General features: G+C 41.0%; 1 protein-coding gene across 2 annotated transcripts in view; it reads right to left on the bottom strand.

Moving 5' to 3' along the window:
- The window catches only part of LOC109884586 (unconventional myosin-Ic), a 35,481-nt gene extending 22,866 nt beyond the window's left edge, over positions 1–12,615 (bottom strand). Inside the window, exons 1-2 of one of the 2 annotated variants that reach the window (XM_020476544.2) lie at positions 12,260–12,615; positions 2,102–2,142 (exon numbers count right to left, since the gene is read on the bottom strand). In XM_020476544.2, coding sequence (XP_020332133.2) covers positions 2,102–2,125 — 24 coding nt within the window. In that variant the 5' untranslated portion in view covers positions 2,126–2,142; positions 12,260–12,615. The remainder of the gene's footprint in view (positions 1–2,101; positions 2,143–12,259) is intronic. The other variant, XM_020476546.2, reaches the window with a different exon arrangement.
- Between the last annotated feature and the right edge of the window lie 7,124 nt (positions 12,616–19,739).

Below are 19,739 nucleotides of genomic sequence, written 5' to 3'. Positions count from 1 at the left end.
CTGTTCCCCTCTGAACAGAGTCACTTAAGGGTGGTGTGCAGAATTGTGAGAGATATCTCTCCACCCCATCCTAAGGGACCCACAGTGCATGATATCTCTCCACCCCCTTTTTCACGCAATAACAATAAACAACAATGCTTTTAAACACTTTTTAACATAACAGAATAGTGCCTAACTAACTTCATGATCTTTATGTTCAGTCCTTCTCCTAGTAGCATAGTCCACCAACCGCCTGATTGTAACTCGTGAAATGACAGATAATTACATGACCAACTCAAAAACAGCAACATTGTGCATGATACTGTAGCCTCTCTATCCAACAAATACACATGTTGATAAAAAGCTACATGAAACAGCATTGATAGGCTTTAGGCCTATAGTCTGTTACACTACAACAGCAGGACATTCTCTTTCCCCTCATTGTGTTTTTATTGCCGTCTTCCATCACTGGCATGCTGAACCATGGAGGAATGATAATGATAATTTGGGGCGGGGAAGACTGAGCAAGGCCAGAGGGGATTATCCCACTGGATGCCATTCTCTCTCTCTCACACACTCACACACACACACACACACACACACACACACACACACACACACACACACACACACACACACACACACACACACACACACACACACACACACACACACACACACACACACACACACACACACACACACACACACACACACACACACTTTATACATAAAATATTAATAGGAAGACCAGACGGACGTCAGTGCTACATCAGTGACACAAACACAAGTACACACACAAACAATGCATGTGTGGTGAGTGGTGACAGCGTAAAAGAGGTAGACTAATGAGTATCAGGTATAATCCCTGGCATAGAGCAGTAAGCTCATCTTTATCTCTACATGCCAACTCTTGCTAGACATCTTTCCCTTTCTCTCAGCCTTTATTCTGCCACTCCTACTCCCCTTCACCCAGTTTGTTAATGTATTATACAGCATTTACGCTTAAACAGTGTTCTGTGAGAGAAGTGCTTTGTCCAGAAAAAAAGTTATAGGTGCATTAGAAAGGAGGTCATTGTGAGGTTGTGTAAACAGCAAAATATATAATTTTGCTACTATGTCCGTGGCTCTGTCTAGTATATGAGTCTACAGTATCACACACCTACTGCTCGCTGTCCATCTGTGTTGGATTCCTACAGCCCCCATCTGCTCCCTCTCCCTTTAATCCCCCTCTTTACCTCCCCTCAGCCTAAGGCACCATCTCCCTGACAAAACAATAGAGCTCTTCCTCTGACGCCTCACCCACTCCCTACAAAACCCTATTTCCTGGAGTGTCATTCACTCCCCCTGTCCATGGGATTGTCCTCCAGAGACACTCAGTGCAACACTTGCTATGCGTGCCTCCATCTGACTTATGTTGAGATTTAGCTTAAACCACGCAAACTCATATGGAGGTGAGTGACTACAGGCATTGTCAGGTTGAGGTTTCAGGAAACTAACATGGTTTGCCTTAAAACAGGAAGTGGCAGAGAGGGGAGGAGGAAGTGAGCACCGGTGCATAGACAGAAACTCCCGAGTGGCGCAGCGGTCTAAGGCAATGCATCTCAGTGCAGAAGGCGTCACTACAGACCCTGATTCGATCCCGGGCTGTATCACAGCCGTCTGTGATCGGCTGTCCCCATAGGGTGGGGCACAATTGGCCCAACATCGTCCGAGTTAGGAGAGGGTTTGGCTGGGGTATGCCGTCTTAACTGACTTGCATAGTTAAGTAAAGGTTAAATGTTTTTTTTTTTAAAGACACTGTGCGGTATGTCTAAAAATAGGACATGGCTCATGCAAACACAAGCAACAAACAAAACAACAACAACAGATGCACTGTAGGCCTACAGTAAACAAGCAACTGAGTGACTGTATGCACGTGTATATTTGAACGGCAGTTTAACAACTTTAGTTTAAGCAACAAAGTGCATGGTCAAATTTAATAAGCTATTAAGAAACTGGATCATTTTGCAGGGAGCTTGATCTTGGCAATACAGATGCATGTTTGGACATTCCGCAGCTGACAGAAATACATCAGATAATGTTCCCTCATGCACCACACAAAGAAAAAACATCATATCACCTTCCAGTGAGGAGGGAGGCTCATTCCGAGGTCAAGCTGATCTAACAGAGGAGGCAAACACAGTCCACACCCAGCTGGTTACACACATAGATCGCAGACCACCACATACCTCCTCCATGTCCATAAGGCTTGAAGGGACATTGGAATGAACAAGTTATAAGTGGTTAATAGGAGAAAGGGGTTATGGTAAGTTATAAGTAGTTAATAGGAAGGGGGTGGGAGAGTTACAAAGTCATCACATACTTTCAATGTTGTGTGTAAACAGTTGACCATCTGCTGAAGACAGAGGACAGAACTAAAGTTTACAGCAGAGACAACAGTTTAGAATCAAGTCTACCATCTAACAATGATGTTAGCAATATACTGCTCCATTGCATAACTCTTGTTCCTCACCTGTCAAAACTATAACCTAGGCATGATTACAAAACGTAACACACTGTGAAATTGTCTATAAATTCAATATTTGCTTGAAATAACCCAAACATTTTTGGGCCAGCGGGAGAATATAGCAGTTTGGTTAGATACATTTTTATTCTTGCAAATAAATACAATCTTGTATTCAATACATAAGACAAAAGTGCTTAACCTATTGGCAAAATTATACAAGTTGCAAAGTAAAAACAAGAGCAAAAGTGTGTTTGTTTTACAATGTTTAATTATTAGGTTATTTCAATACATTTTGAGTGTGATTTTAATGATAAGAATTTAGCCTACGAATAATGAATAATACAGTGCCTTCAGAAAGTATTCACACCCCTGGACATTTTCCACATTTTGTTGTGTTGCAGCCTGAAAATAAAATGTAGATTGTTGGTCACTGGTCTACACACAATACCCCATAATGTCAAAGTTGAACTATGTTTTTCACATTTTATACAAATGTATAAAAAATGAAAAGCAGTAATGTCTTGAGTCATTAAGTATTCAACCCCTTTGTTATGGCAAACCTAAACAAGTTCAGGAGTAATTGTGTTCTTAAGTTGCATAACAAGTTGCAAGGATTCGCTGTGTGCAATAATAGTGTTTAACATGATTTTTGAATGACTACCTCATCTCTGTACCCCACACATACAATTATCTGTAAGGTCCCTCAGTCAAGCAGTGAATTTCAAACACAGATTCAACCACAAAGACCTGGTTTTCCAATGCCTCGCAAAGAAGGATACCGATTGGTAGATGGGTAAAAATAATCCCTTTTAGCATGGTAAAGTTATTAATTACACTTTGGATGGTGTATCAATACACCCAGTCACTATAAAGATACAGGCGTCCTTCCTAACTCAGTTGTCGGAGAAGAAGGAAACCGCTCAGGGATTTCACCATGAGGCCAATGTTGACATTAAAACAGTTACAGAGTTTAATGGCTGTGATAGGAGAAAACTGACAATGGATCAACAACATTGTAGTTACTCCACAACATTAACCTAATTGACTGAGTGAAAAGAAGGAAGCCTGTACAGAATAAAAATATTCCAAAACATGCATACTGTTTGCAACAAGGCACTAAAGTATTCATGTAAAACATGTGGCAAAGCAATACACTTTTTTTCCTTAATAAAATGTCTGGGGAAAATCCAATATGTCACGCCCTGGTCTTAGTATTTTGTGTTTATATATTTATTTGGTCAGGCCAGGGTGTGACATGGGGTTATTTTGTGTTGTGTTGTGGTATTGGGGGTTTTAGTAGGTATTGGGATTGTGGCTGAGTAGGGGTGTCTAGCATAGTCTATGGCTGCCTGAGGTTCTCAATCAGAGTCAGGTGATTCTCGTTGTGTCTGATTGGGAATCATATTTAGGTAGCCTGGGTTTCACTGTGTGTTTGTGGGTGATTGTTCCTGTCTCAGTGTGTTTGTATTCACCAGATAGGCTGTATAGGTTTTCACATTTTCCGTTTGTTGTTTTTGTATTGTTCGTGTTTTTGTCTTCATTAAAGATGTATCGAACTAACCACGCTGCATTTTGGTCCGACTCTCCTTCGACGGAAGAAAGCCGTAACACAATACAACACATTACTGAGTACCACTCTCCATATTTTGAAGCATAGTGGTGGCTGCATCACGTTATGGGTATGCTTGTAATTGTTAAGGACTGGGGAGTTTTTCAGGATAAAAAATAAACGGAATGGAGCTAAGCACAGGCAAAATCCGAGAGGAAAACCTGGTTCCGTCTGCTTTCCACCAGACACTGGAAGATGAATTCCCCTTTCAGCAGGACAATAACCTAAAACACAAGGCAGAATCTACACTGGAGTTGCTTACCAAGAAGATAGTAAATGTTCCGGACTTAAATCTACTATGGTAAGACCTGAAAATGGTTGTCAAGAAATGATTTTTAAAACTATTTGAATTGTTGCATAATCCAGGTGGAAAGAGACTTACCCAGAAAGACTCACAGCTGTTATCTCTGCCAAAGGTTTTTCTATAAATTTTTGACATGAGTGTAAATTTATTTTTCAATAAATTTGCAAACATTTCTAAAAACATGTTTTTACTTTGTGATTATGGGGTATTGTGTGTTGATGGGTGAGAAAATTATATGTATTCCTTTTTGAATTCAGGCTGTAACACAAAACGTACAATAAGGGGTATGAATACTTTCTGAAGACACTGTAAATGTTCCACAATATAACAATTCTGAAGCCTATGCAATACAAGCTTGGACCGATAAAGGGTAATTGTGTTGACCATTATTATAAAGCTATTCAACGTTGCACTCAGCTAGCTACAAAACACCATAGCCAGCTAGGCCTGATAGTCCAGAGGGCAGGTGAAATAATTGTTCCATTTTATGATACAAGTATCAAACCTGGTACACTAATAATAAATACCTTAAGGAACATTTTAAAGATTGGAGGCAGCCTGTGAAGACTGTCAGTTAACCAGGGAGGCCATTTTTATTAAATGGCTGCCATTCAAATTTCCTGTTAGTTATCTACCCACTAAATAAACCCCACAGATAATATAGACAATAATTCAGAGGTCATCACGGCTACGTGAAAATTATTTGGAATTTGTGATAGAGCCACCCAATTCACACAGCAAGGGCATGTCTAAATAAGTATTTTTGCTATAGTGCGTTTGCAGATTTTGTCCATTACCCTCCTGGCAGTGATTTCCAATATGGCCATTGGAAAATAGGCTAAGAGACCCAAGATCGGTAATTTGTTGGATAGATGTCACTAGGGGCTCAGGTCAGAGAGCAATCAGAGAACAGAGATGGTGCCAAAGTTCACATATTTACTAAGGATTTGTGGTTGGACATGGTAAAGTTGGATTTGTGTGTGGTTCTGCAACAAAGGACATACATTGTAATCAGGTTACATAACATACAATGTAAAGGTGATAAGGATGAATCTATTAAACCAATACATTTCAAGTAATGAAAATAAGGAAATTACATGACATCTTAATGTTATGACAACTAAAATATACATGGAAAATAGGAAATAAATGTACTCTTAACTGTGATGCACACAACTGGAAAGAAACTGAGGAAGGCTTGGCAGGATTTAAATACAAACTAAAGGTTATCAGGGCAGTCTTGATCATTAGTAACAAATGTGTGGCATTGAGAGAGAGTAAACAGGTGAAATCAACTTGGTTTAAAAAGTTCATATCAGTAGTATGCTGCTCCACTCTGAGGTAGATGCCCTCAATCTCACACAAATTATCAAGGAACCTACCAGGTACAACCCCAAATCTGTAAACACGGGCACCCTCATAGATATCATCCTGACCAACCTGCCCTCTACATACACCTCTGCTGTCTTCAACCAGGATCTCAGCGATCACTGCCTCATTGTCTGCGTCCGTAATGGGTCTGCGGTCAAACGACCACATCTCATCACTGTCAAACCCTCCCTAAAACACTTCAGCGAGCAGGCCTTTCTAATCGACCTGGCTTGGGTATCCTGAAAGGATATTGACCTCATCCCGTCAATAGAGGATGCCTGGTTATTCTTTAAAAGTGCGTTCCTCACCATCTTAAATAATCATGCCCCATTTAAAAAATGTAGAACTAAGAACAGATATAGCCCTTGGTTCACTCCAGACTTGACTGCCATTGACCAGCACAAAAACATCCTGTGGTGTCCTGCTTTAGCATCGAATAGCCCCTGCGATATGCAACTTTACAGGGAAGTTAGGAACCAATATACACAGTCAGTTAGGAAAGCTAAAGCTAGCTTTTTCGAACAGAAATTTGCATCCTGCAGTACAAATTCCAAAAAGTTTTGGGACACTGTAAAGTCCATGGAGAAAAGAGGACCTCTTCCCATCTGCCCACTGCACTGAGGCTAGGAAACACTGTCACTACTGATAAATCCACGATATTCGAGAATTTCAAAAAGCATTTTTCTACGGCTGGCCATCCTTTCCACCGGGCTACCCCTACCCCGGCCAACAGCTCTGCACCCCACGCAGCAAGTTGCCCAAGCTCCCCCTTCTCCTTCACCCAAATACAGACAGCTGATGTCCTGAAAGAGCGGCAAAATCTGGACCCCTACAAATCAGCTGGGCTAGACAATCTGCACCTTCTCTTACTAGCCTATTCAGCCTCTCTTTGTATCGTCGGAGATCCCTAAAGATTGGAAAGCTTCCGTAGCTGCCGAGACACTCTAGACACCAACTTTTACAGACCTATATCCATCCTGTCCTGCATTTCTAAAGCCAAGTTAACAAACAGATCACCGACCATTTCGAATCCCACCGTAACTTCTCCACTATGAAATATGGTTTCCGAGCTGGTCATGGGTACAACAGCCTTGGTTTCTAAAATGACTGCCTCGCCTGGTTCACCAACTACTTCTCAGATAGAGTTCAGTGTGTCAAATCGGAGGTCCTGTTGTCCGGACCTCTGGCAGTCTTTATGGGGGTGCCACAGGGTTAAATTCTTGGGCCAACTTTTTTCTCTGTATATATCAATGATTTCACTCTTGCTGCTGGTGATTCTTTGATCCACCTCTATGCAGACGACACCATTCTGTATAATTCTGGCCCTTCTTTGGACACTGTGTTGACAAACCTCCAGACGAGCTTCAATGTCATACAACACTCCTTCCGTGGAGTGTCTTCCAACTGCTCTTAACCTCTCTGGGATATGTGGGATGCTAGCGTCGCACCTGGCCAAAAGCCAGTGAAAATGCAGAGCGCCAAATTCAAATAAATTACTATAAAAATCTAACTTTCATGAAATCACACATGCAAGATACCAAATTAAAGCTACACTTGTTGCGAATCCAGCCAACATGTCAGATTTCAAAAAGGCTTTTCGCCGAAAGCAAACAATGCTATTATCTGAGGATAGCACCATAGTAAACAGAGAGAGAAAAGCATATTTCAACCCTGCAGGCGCGACACAAAACACAGAAACAAAAATATAATTCATGCCTTAACTTTGACGAGCTTCTTTTGTTGGCACTCCAATATGTCCCATAATCACAAATGGTCCTTTAGTTTGATTAATTCCGTTGATATATATCCAAAATGTCAATTTATTTGGCGCGTTTGATCCAGAAAAACACAGGTTCCAACTTGTGCAATGTGACTACAAAATATCTAAAAAGTTACCTGTAAACTTTGCCAAAACATTTCAAACTACTTTTGTAATACAACTTTAGGTGTTTTTTTAACGTAAATAATCAATCAAATTGAAGACGGGATGATCTGTGTTCAATACAGGAGGAAAACAAAGGAAAACAAGCTAGCTTTCTGGTCACGTGCCTCTATTTAACAGTACACTTCAAGTTACCCTCGTTCTGGATAGCCGTACTTCTTCATGACACAAAGGAAAAACCTCAACCAATTTCTAAAGACTGTTGACATCCAGTGGAAGCGGTAGGAACTGGAAGAAGGTCCCTTGGAAATCTGGATTCCCAATGAAAACCCATTGAAAAGAGAGTGACCTCAACAACAACAACAAATCTGAATGGTTTGTCCTCAGGGTTTCACCTGCTAAATAAGTTATGTTATACTCACAGACATGATTCAAACAGTTTTAGAAACTTAAGAGTGTTTTCTATCCAAATCTAATAATATGCTTATCTTATCTTCTGGGGATGAGTAGCAGGCAGTTGAATTTCCGAATGCTGCCCCCTATCCGAGAGAAGTTAATGTGACTATGTAAGGAGAGTTTACAGTCTAATCAGACACCTAGGTATTTGTAGTTGTCCACATATTCTTAGTCAGAACCGTCTAGAGTAGTGATGCTAGTCGGCCGGGCAGGTGCGGGCAGCGATAGGTTCAAAATCATTCATTTCGTTTTTCTAGCATTTAAGCATCTCTAATCCAAAATTAAATCTAGAATCGGCTTCCTATTTCGCAACAAAGCCTCCTTCACTCATGCTGCCAAACATACCATCGTAAAACTGACTATCCTACCGATCCTTGACTTCGGCGATGTCATTTACAAAATAGCCTCCAACACTCTACTCAGCAAACTGGATGTAGTCTATCACAGTGCCATCTGTTTTGTCACCAAAGCCCCATATACTACCCACCACTGCGATGTGTATGCTCTTGTTGGTTGGCCGTCACTACATATTCGTCGCCAAACCCACTGGCTCCAGGTCATCTATAAGTCTTTGCTAGATAAATCCCCGCCTTATCTCAGCTCACTGGTCACCATAGCAACACCCACCAGTAGCACGCACTCCAGCAGGTATATTTCATTGGTCAGCCCCAAAGCCAACTCCACCTTTGGCTGCCTTTCTTTTCAGTTGTCTGCTGCCAATGACTGGAACGAATTGCAAAAAATCACTGAAGCTCGAGACTTATATCTCCCTCACTAACTTTCAGCATCAGCTGTCAGAGCAGCTTACTGATCACAGCCCATCTGTAAAAAAATATATTTTATAGTATCTCTACTTGCACATCATCATCTGCACATCTATCACTCCAGTGTTAATGCTAAATTGTAATTATTTAGCCACGATGGCCTATTTATTGCCTTACCTCCCTAATCTTACTACATTTGCACACACTGTATATATATTTTTCTATTGTGTTATTGACTGTATGTTTCTTTATCCCATGTGTTGTTGTTTTTGTCGCACTGCTTTGCTTTATCTTGGCCAGGTCACAGTTGTAAATAAGAACTTGTTCTCAACTGGCCTGTTTAGGCCAGTTGGGCTACACTGCATGTTATGACATTGCACACTTTCTGCTTGTGTACATCTGTTATACAATGTGCCAGCAGCAGAGAATGATACCCTTTGTTGGCAGTACACCTGGCATACCCCTTTTTATCCACCTTATTGAAAAAGACGGAAAGTGTGTGTTGTTCCTTTTCACCTCTACTGGCATCCAGCTTAAGCCAGGCCCAGCTCCAGCTTCACTTGATCCCTGAATCCACTTGTTAAACAAGCAAATCCTAATTTTCACCTAATTCTCTCATTCTGAAATGAACCACATAGATGGAAAACATTAGTTCATAGATAGCTAGCTAATTAACTACGTTAACTACTAAGGTTAACTAGTTAACATTTCACACAGATTTCCAGGGTCCAGTGAGCAACTAACGTTATAGCTTGAGGAACGGCAACAAGTCGTATACCAGTTAATACTATAGCTAATTGGTTCCTCGAGTTAACGTTACCTCATCTGATGTTGAAACGTTAATTTATCAAATTTTCACATCATAAACTCAATTATTTGATCAGCTAAGTTAGCTAAAGTTGATCAACATTTGCTAGCTAATGGAGAATTTGATCCAGGTACTGTAGCAAGATACTTAACAATGCTAACAATTATTGTTCCACCACACTTGCTCCCTAACCTCAAACTTTCCAAATGCCAGTTGTTTTTCAGTTACAGCTAATGAAGTATGCTTCATCACCTTCTCACCTCCATCTCCAGGCTTCTCACCTACCTCTTCGTTGTTGATCAGGGGAAGCGCTAGTGTGTTGTAATTGGCAAACTGCCTTTCCACTCTCCGCTGTCTTTCCAGAGCGCGTTCTGATGCTGTAATTAAGCAAGCTGGCTGTCTCTTCTCTCAGTCACGTGCTGCATTCTGTTATGTGAACGACTAGCTGAGCCCAGGCTCGAGCCTTGGATACAGACAGTATTTCTCAAAACGCGCATCACTGGTTCGCTTACAGCCATTATTGACCCAAACGGGCATATTAGAATCACGCGCATATTAGAATCACGCATACGAATCACGTAGCTGACCTATTCTGGTTTAAAAACAGTGAATTTGCCGAAAGGTGACTAGTTTGCATCCCTGTATAGTTCATTTGTCACGCCCTGGTCTAAGTATTTTGTGTTTTTCTTCATGTATTGGGTCAGGCCAGGGTGTGGCATGGAGTTTTTGTATTGTGGTGTGTTTTGTCTTGGGGTTTTGGTGTGTATGTATTTGGGATTGTAGCTAGTGGGGTTTTCTAGCAAAGTCTATGGCTGTCTGGAGTGATTCTCAATCAGAGGCAGGTGCTTATCGTTGTCTCTGATTGGGAACCATATTTAGGCAGCCATATTCTTTGAGTTTGTCGTGGGTGATTGTCCTATTTGTCTTGATGTCCTTGTTTATGTTAGTTGACACAAGTATAGGCTGTTTTCGGTTTTCGTTTCGTTTATTGTTTTTGTAGTGTTCGTGTTTAGTTCGTGTTTTACGTTTGTCTAATAAACATGGATCGCAATCGACACGCTGCAGTTTGGTCCGACTCTCCTTCACCCCACTTAGAAAACCGTAACATCATTCTTATTCTTACATGCTCTATGTTTGATCTGCTTTTGAAAGCAAAAGTCGAATTGAAAACATTAATTGCATCGTTGAATTCGATTTTCATAATAGCACACTACGACTGATGGTTTGGATAGCTAAACTAGCAATTCTGTTTGTTTGGTTACCAAGGCTACTACTGTACCTATCTAGTTAACTTGCTACCTACTTCAGTGGATATTTAACACATTTTTACCTGCAAATTAACACATTTTTTGTGTCAAATGTGTTAAATTATAGCGATAATATAAAAGAGAATCAACTCGGAGCTATATGCGTTCGCTGGGAAATAATGCAACTCCGTGTCATTCATTATTTTCCATTGTCCCTCGTTGATTATCCCTTACATATTCCGTTTAGTGTCAATTTTAAGAAACGTGACAGGAAACCTGCCCTGTACACGTCACTTTAGGAGAAATACAATACCAGCAGAGAAACAGGTAGCCCATTATTAAACAGGTAACCCCATCAATAAAATGTTTGTCCAGACTGAAACAGTTCGTCAAACAAAAACAGTTGCTTGGTAACCGGATACCATCATCAAAGATGATTTTTATTTTTATAACTAAACCAAGATAGACCACAACCTGTCATTTCAAATGGGAACAAATGACCCATAGTGGGCAGAACAAGCAAGAACAAACAAGCTTGGGCACAAGCTAACGAGATCCTATTGGCGCATTCTAACATTAATTTGCATATTTCCGTTAGGGAACGCCTACTCTGTAAAGTGAGGTGTGCAATAGCTCCTTTGTACGCCTTCTAAACAACGCAATTTTTAAAAACCTTGGCAAATGGTAGTTTACAAAAAAAGTATACAAAATAACTTTGCCCACTCTGTTCATAATAGATTATAGTTTTGGGAACAGAAAACTGAATTAAGATCAAATGTTTAATCGATGAGTAAATTCGCAGCATGTGGGCCAAAATCAACTTTGTTCCATCATCTCTCACATTTGGTAGTGAGTAAAAACGTCAACCGGATGCTTCACATTTATACAACCGGTGAAATATCTGTCTTATTGTTCTATCTGTGCCATGTTCTGTGGAGAAAAAAACTGATAGTTCAAATATTTGCATAATCGTTGTGATTGGAGGATATCTGTGAAGGTGATCAAATCAGGATCAAATATTATGTTCTTCTAGAGCTCATTAATGATAGAATGTTCATATTTGAAGATGGCAGAAAGGCCCATCTCTTTGGCACATGGAGTACAGGGAGTGGACTAACTAAAGAGACTTGTACCCAGGCTAGTATTATTGTACCAAGTTTGATACTTGTATCATAAAGTGGAATTTATCGGGTTTTTATCCGGTATCTATCGGGGTTTTATCCGCTGGATTATGACGAGGTCTGCCTGTTGCCTTCACTATAAATGTAATATTTCATCTAATTGAAGCAATGCTTTAGCAAAAGAAGAAAATGCTGGAATTAAATCTTACCTTGAAGTTGTATCTTTAGTTAATGTTCCCGTTATTTATTCAATCACACGAGCTCCGTAATCCTCTCAAACTAGCTACCGCATTAGAAAAGTGGCAGACGAACTGTAACCATGGTGTCCTGTCCTCTCGTTCCAATGCTTCTATTGTCTCCCCGTGCGCAAATAGTTTTGGAAGCACGTCATCAATTATCAAATATATAATTTTGGTGTGGTGTGTGCAGCTACGGAATTTAAAATGTATACATTGCATATATTCGACCTGTCTTCGAACTAAATTGTTATTTGCATTGTAGTAGTACTGGCCCCATGCATATAGACTTGTATAAACTTTATTTACAAATAGGCCTACAAGTACACAACAGTAGGCTACACCAGGGGGCAGCAATAGCCTATAAAATGTCATCAAAATAATAGAAACCCCCAAGATGCGTACATTGTTGAGAGATAGGCGTTCATTGCAGAAAATAATAACTTAATGACAAAGCATATTTATTTGGATAGGAAATATTATTTTCAGACAATGTTAAAATGTAGGCCTATTGTTTCACTTTTAGATATAACTCTGGTATGGAGTGGTTTGCTGTGTGTTGGATTCAATGTATTGCACTATGGAGAAAGGTTGTTAAGGTAATAGTATCATTTTGACGAAATCATCAGTTGAAGTGTTCATGTCAAATGTGTGTGTGTGCAAGATGGACGACTTTTATAGTTTCCAATGAGGCATGAATGTTCCGGGGGATAATGTAAGAAAGATGAAGGTGCAAAAGTGTAGGTTTCAAGATAGTGTTGTTTACTTGTAATCAAGCTATTGTGAGCAGCAGTGCTGATCCTTATCACATGAAGAGTTCAGGAAGAGTTATTTTATTTCCTGCATTAGATTGATGATAGTGTGCTTCCACACATGAGTGATGAGCAGCTGCGCACCTACCTACCATCCTATGTGGATGGCCTTGCCATTCTCACATACTGCAGGCAGAAGACAAAATGCCCTTTGAAATGAAAAGCAAAACTGTTTGACAGAGCCATCAGTCAAACAGAGCTATCAGTCAACAGATCAGTCAACAGATCAAATCGCCACAGGAAGAGGGCTCATGTGGGGAGACAAAATCAGGAAATGCTCTGCAGAACAACAGAAACATGTAAGTGGGGTGGATTATGTATCAGAGGAAGAAGAAAACTTTTGTGCAAGTCATTGCCAGGTGAGGTGGGGGGACCCGCAAATGTGATGTCCCCAAGGACTGTAGAATAATTAAAATAATTAAAAGAAATGGCAGAGAATTTATATTTTCCAAATGGAGAACATTATCACAGAACAATCTAAGACTTTGATGTGGATCTGACTGATACAAAGAGCATTCAAATGTACAAAAAATATTAAATCACATAGGGTAATATAATGAGGTTCTACCTGACAACAAAAGTCTGTGAAGAGGCAAATTAAACTAATGAAAGAGAAGAAGCAAATGTTGCTGCTGATGACAATGAAACACCCTACCACCAATGCAGCAAAGAGTAGAACCCTAGTTGTCCATTGATAACAAAGTACTTAAGGAACTGATCCACGATTTATGTGAGGACACCACTTGAAGCTGATGTTCAGATCAAAAAGATCAGAAAGTACGAACAGGTCACTGATGAGGGGGGAGTTCTGAGGGACTGTTTATCTGAGTTCTGGGAGTTTTACAACCAGTGTACCATGGGTAGTACATTCAAGGTGCCATTTCATCGATACGACTATGGGGGAAAGGAGTGGCAAAGTGTAGGCCGCATTATTGCAGAAGGATGGAAAAAGGAGCGATGCCTACTTTTGAAAATGGCACCAGCAATATTGGAACAAACAGCTTTTGGATAACTTCTTGAAGTACATAACCGAAAAGGAGCACTTGACCTTATAGCCTGTCAGTCGGATTTCAGCAGTGTAGATCCAGAGGCGTTGACAGAAATCCTGGATATTCACAGCTGTCAAAAGAAGGCAAAAGCAGACAACCTGGAAGAGGAGTTGTTGAACAAAACTCTGATTCAAGTGCCAGCATACATCATAGAGCAGTTGGCGACTACACTCTATCCACTGAAACAGGAGATGACAGAGATCTTTGGTGCTTAGGAAGACCTACAGCCAACGGGAAGAAAAGTGCAGAATTCCATGGTTTTTCCAACTACCATGACACACAGGAAAGGGCATCCAGCGATAAACAGTTCATTCAGATTATGGATTAAATAAAACATTTTCCTTCCCAATGTACACACAATACCCCATAATGACAAAGCGGAAACCATTTTTGAAATGTCTATTAAAATTAAAAAACATAAATACCTTTTTTACATTGGTATTCAGGCCCTTTGCTATGAGACTCAACATTAAGCTCAGGTGCATCCTGTTTCCGTTGATCATCCTTGAGATGTTTCTACAACTTAATTGGAGTCTACCTGTGGTAAATTCAATTGATTGGACATGATTTGGAAAGGTATAGAACTGTCTATATAAGGTCCCACAGTTGACAGTGCATGTCAGAGCAAAAACCAAGAAATTAGGTTGAAGGAATTGTCCGTAGAGCTCAGAGACATGATTATGTGGAGGCACAGATCTGGGGAAGGGTACCAATTTTTTTTTTAGATGGAAGAAGTTTGGAACCACCAAAACCCTTCCTAGAGCTGTTCGCCCGGCCAAACTGAGCAATCGGGGGAGAAGGGCCTTGGTCAGGTACAGTGGGGCAAAAAAGTATTTAGTCAGCCACCAATTGTGCAAGTTCTCCTACTTAAAAAGATGAGAGGCCTGTAATTTTCATCATAGGTACACTTCAACTATGACAGACAAAATGAGAGAAAAGAATCCAGAAAATCACATTGTAGGATTTTTAATGAATTTATTTGCAAATGATGGTGGAAAATAAGTATTTGGTCAATAACAAAAGTTTATCTCAATACTTTGTTATACACCCTTTGTTGGCAATGACAGAGGTCAAACGTTTTCTGTAAGTCTTCACAAGGTTTTCACACACTGTTGCTGGTATTTTGGCCCATTCATCCATGCAGATCTCCTCTAGAGCAGTGATGTTTTGGGGCTGTTGCTGGGCAACACGGATTTTCAACTCCCTCCAAAGATTTTCTATGGGGTTGAGATCTGGAGACTGGCTAGGCCACTCCAGAACCTTGAAATGCTTCTTACGAAGCCACTCCTTCGTTGCCTGGGCGGTGTGTTTGTGATCATTGTCATGCTGAAAGACCCAGCCACGTTTCATCTTCAATGCCCTTGCTAATGGAAGGAGGTTTTCACTCAAAATCTCACTATACATGGCCCCATTCATTCTTTCCTTTACACGGATCAGTCGTCCTGGTCCCTTTGCAGAAAAACAGCCCCAAAGCATGATATTTCCACCCCCATGCTTCACAGTAGGTATGGTGTTCTTTGGATGCAACTCAGCATTCTTTGTCCTCCAAACACGACGAGTTTTTTACCAAAAAGTTATATTTTGGTTTCATCTGACCATATGACATTCTTCCAATCTTCTTCTGGATCATCCAAATGCTCTCTAGCAAACTTCAGACGGGCCTGGACCTGTACTGGCTTAAGCAGGGCACTGCAAGATTTGAGTCCCTGGCGGCGTAGTGTATTACTGATGGTAGGCTTTGTTACTTTGGTCTCAGCTCTCTGCAGGTCATTCACTAGGTCCCCCCGTGTGGTTCTGGGATTTTTGCTCACCGTTCTTGTGATCATTTTGACCCCATGGGGTGAGATCTTGCGTGGAGCCCCAGATCGAGGGAGATTATCAGTGGTCTTGTATGTCTTCCATTTCCTAATAATTGCTCCCACAGTTGATTTCTTCAAAACAAGCTGCTTACCTATTGCAGATTCAGTCTTCCCAGCCTGGTGCAGGTATACAATTTTGTTTCTGGTGTCCTTTGACAGCTCATTGGTCTTGGCCATAGTGGAGTTTGGAGTGTGACTGTTTGAGGTTGTGGACAGGTGTCTTTTATACTGATAACAAGTTCAAACAGGTGCCATTAATACAGACCTGGAAATAGCTGTGCAGTGATGCTCCCCATCCAACCTGACAGAGCTTGAGAGGATCTGCAGAAAAGAATGTGAGAAACTCCCAAAATACAGGTGTGCCAAGCTTGTAGCGTTATACCCAAGAAGACTTGAGGCTGTAATCGCTGCCAAAGGTCCTTAAACAAAGTACTGAGTAAAGGGTCTGAATACTTATGTAAATGTGATATTTCAGTTTTTTTTTATTTATATAAATTTACGAAAACATCAAAAAATCTGTTTTTGCTCTGTCATTATGGTGTATTGTGTGTAGATTGATGAGGGGGAAAAAACACTTTCATCCATTTTACAATAAGGCTGTAACATAACATGGGGAAAATGTCAAGGGGTCTGAATACATTCCGAATGCACTGTATGATGACATATCTAAGAGAAGCAGATTCGCATCGGCTGTGTCAGTTCCTCCAGTTCTGCACAGGATCTGATCTGTTTTTTGGGGAAGAGAATCGCAGTCAGCTTTCCAGTAAAGACCACTAGTGCATATCTGCAGTTCTGTTCCAAAGTTGTCATTATAAACTGGGTGGTTTCAGCCCTGAATGCTGATTGGCTGACATTTTTTTTAAACTCTAATTACTTTGGTAACCAGTTTATAATAGCAATTAGCCAGGTCAGGGGTTTGTGGTATATGGTGTTGCGTCATGCCTATGAACAGCCCTTAGTCGTGGTATATTGGCCATATACCACACCCCCTTGGGTCTTATTTCTTAAATATACTGTGAACTCAATTGATCTGAGTTGAACAAGATTCTAGAGAGCAAATAGTGGGTCATGGACATTGAGTAGTAGGGAGAGAGTGTCACACCTAGTTCTTGCCTTTGGATACATAATGTGTTCACCTGTGTTCAATGTTTGGTATTCAATGTTTGAACCAATTTTGATAATGGTGGTGGTGGGGGGGGGGGGGTGTTAGAGTGTCACAACTAGTTATTGTCTTTGGATGGGGAGTCTTGAGACATGGACAAAGTAGGTAACCCCCCGCCCCTCTAATTACACATATTATTACAATATCAGCTAAGCCACGGAAAATAATAACCCAAATGATCATAAAAAGCAGCACAATATTATCAACTCTGTCAGATAACATATACATTTTATATTTATTGTCCTAAACAGGACATTGACACACACACACAATGTGTAGCTTAATGGACCACAGGAATGTCTTTACCTGGAAGGTTATTGCTGTGCTGATCTATGCAACATGAATAGATGGAAATCACCACACACTATAATTGAAGAAACATATCCTATATCTGGAAATGTTTAGATAGTATTTTGACATTTTTAGGTAGTATCTCGATATTTTGAATTAGTATTTCAAAATGTTGACTTGATATATCTAAAAATCTTGAGATAATATCGACCACCATTGTTCCTGTTCCCAAGAAAGCTAAGGTAACTGAGCTAAACGACTACCGCCCCGTAGCACTCACTTCCGTCATCATGAAGTGCTTTGAGAGACTAGTCAAGGACCATATCACCTCCACCCTACCTGACACCCTAGACCCACTCCAATTTGCTTACCGCCCAAATAGGTCCGCAGACGATGCAATCTCAACCACACTGCACACTGCCCTAACCCATCTGGACAAGAGGAATACCTATGTGAGAATGCTGTTCATCGACTACAGCTCGGCATTTAACACCATAGTGCCCTCCAAGCTCGTCATCAAGATCGAGACCCTGGGTCTCGACCCCGCCCTGTGCAACTGGGTACTGGACTTCCTGAACACTGGACTTCCTCAACACTGGGGCCCCACAAGGGTGCGTTCTGAGCCCTCTCCTGTACTCCCTGTTCACCCACGACTTTGTGGCCACGCACGCCTCCAACTCAATCATCAAGTTTGCGGACGACACAACAGTGGTAGGCTTGATTACCAACAACGACGAGACGGCCTACAGGGAGGAGGTGAGGGCCCTCGGAGTGTGGTGTCAGGAAAATAACCTCACACTCAACGTCAACAAAACTAAGGAGATGATTGTGGACTTCAGGAAACAGCAGAGGGAACACCCCCCTATCCACATCAATGGAACAGTAGTGGAGAGGGTAGTAAGTTTTAAGTTCCTCAGCGTACACATCACAGACAAACTGAATTGGTCCACCCACACAGACAGCATCGTGAAGAAGGCGCAGCAGCGCCTCTTCAACTTCAGGAGGCTGAAGAAATTCGGCTTGTCACCAAAAGCACTCACAAACTTCTACAGATGCACAATCGAGAGCATCCTGTCGGGCTGTATCACCGCCTGGTACGGCAACTGCTCCGCCCACAACCGTAAGGCTCTCCAGAGGGTAGTGAGGTCTGCACAACGCATCACCGGGGGCAAACTACCTGCCCTCCAGGACACCTACACCACCCGATGTCACAGGAAGGCCAAAAAGATAATCAAGGGCAACAACCACCTGAGCCACTGCCTGTTCACCCCGCAATCATCCAGAAGGCGAGGTCAGTACAGGTGCATCAAAGCAGGGACCGAGAGACTGAAAAACAGCTTCTATCTCAAGGCCATCAGACTGTTAAACAGCCACCACTAACATTGAGTGGCTGCTGCCAACACACTGACACTGACACTGACTCAACTCCAGCCACTTTAATAATGGGAATTGATGGGAAATTATGTAAATATATCACTAGCCACTTTAAACAATGCTACCTTATATAATGTTACTTACCCTACATTATTCATCTCATATGCATACGTATATACTGTACTCTATATCATCGACTGCATCCTTATGTAATACATGTATCACTAGCCACTTTAACTATGCCACTTTGTTTACATACTCATCTCATATGTATATACTGTACTCGATACCATCTACTGTATCTTGCCTATGCCGCTCTGTACCATCACTCATTCATATATCTTTATGTACATAGTCTTTATCCCCTTACACTTGTGTCTATAAGGTAGTAGTTTTGGAATTGTTAGCTAGATTACTTGTTGGTTATTACTGCATTGTCGGAACTAGAAGCACAAGCATTTCGCTACACTCGCATTAACATCTGCTAACCATGTGTATGTGACAAATAAAATATGATTTGATTTGACGTTAAAAAATGTTTTGGGTGGTGGGAATGGGCTTCTATAAAAACTAGACAACAACTGCTATTAGACAATATAGGGCTGAGCATGCAGGGTTGCATCATGTGGGCCTTTTGCATCTGTAATTAAAGTTATTCAATCAGTATTTCATCACTATTGTGTTGATTGATTAATTCCAGTCAATCATTTTGGATTGATAAGGTCTAGGTAGCCTAGCCACCCGAGGTTTGAATATAAAATAAATTTGATCACATTCACATTTTCTCTTAACACAAATAAATATGCCTGATTTAGGCTATAAATACATGCCTTACCACTTCCCCTGACCAGAGAGGATCAGGGTGCATAGGCTTCTCTAACCTACCTAAAGCTGTACAAAAATAAT

The sequence above is a fragment of the Oncorhynchus kisutch genome, linkage group LG28 (genome assembly GCF_002021735.2).
Source record: "Oncorhynchus kisutch isolate 150728-3 linkage group LG28, Okis_V2, whole genome shotgun sequence".
Taxonomy (NCBI): Eukaryota; Metazoa; Chordata; class Actinopteri; order Salmoniformes; family Salmonidae; genus Oncorhynchus; species Oncorhynchus kisutch.
This window is presented reverse-complemented; position numbering and strand designations above follow the sequence as displayed.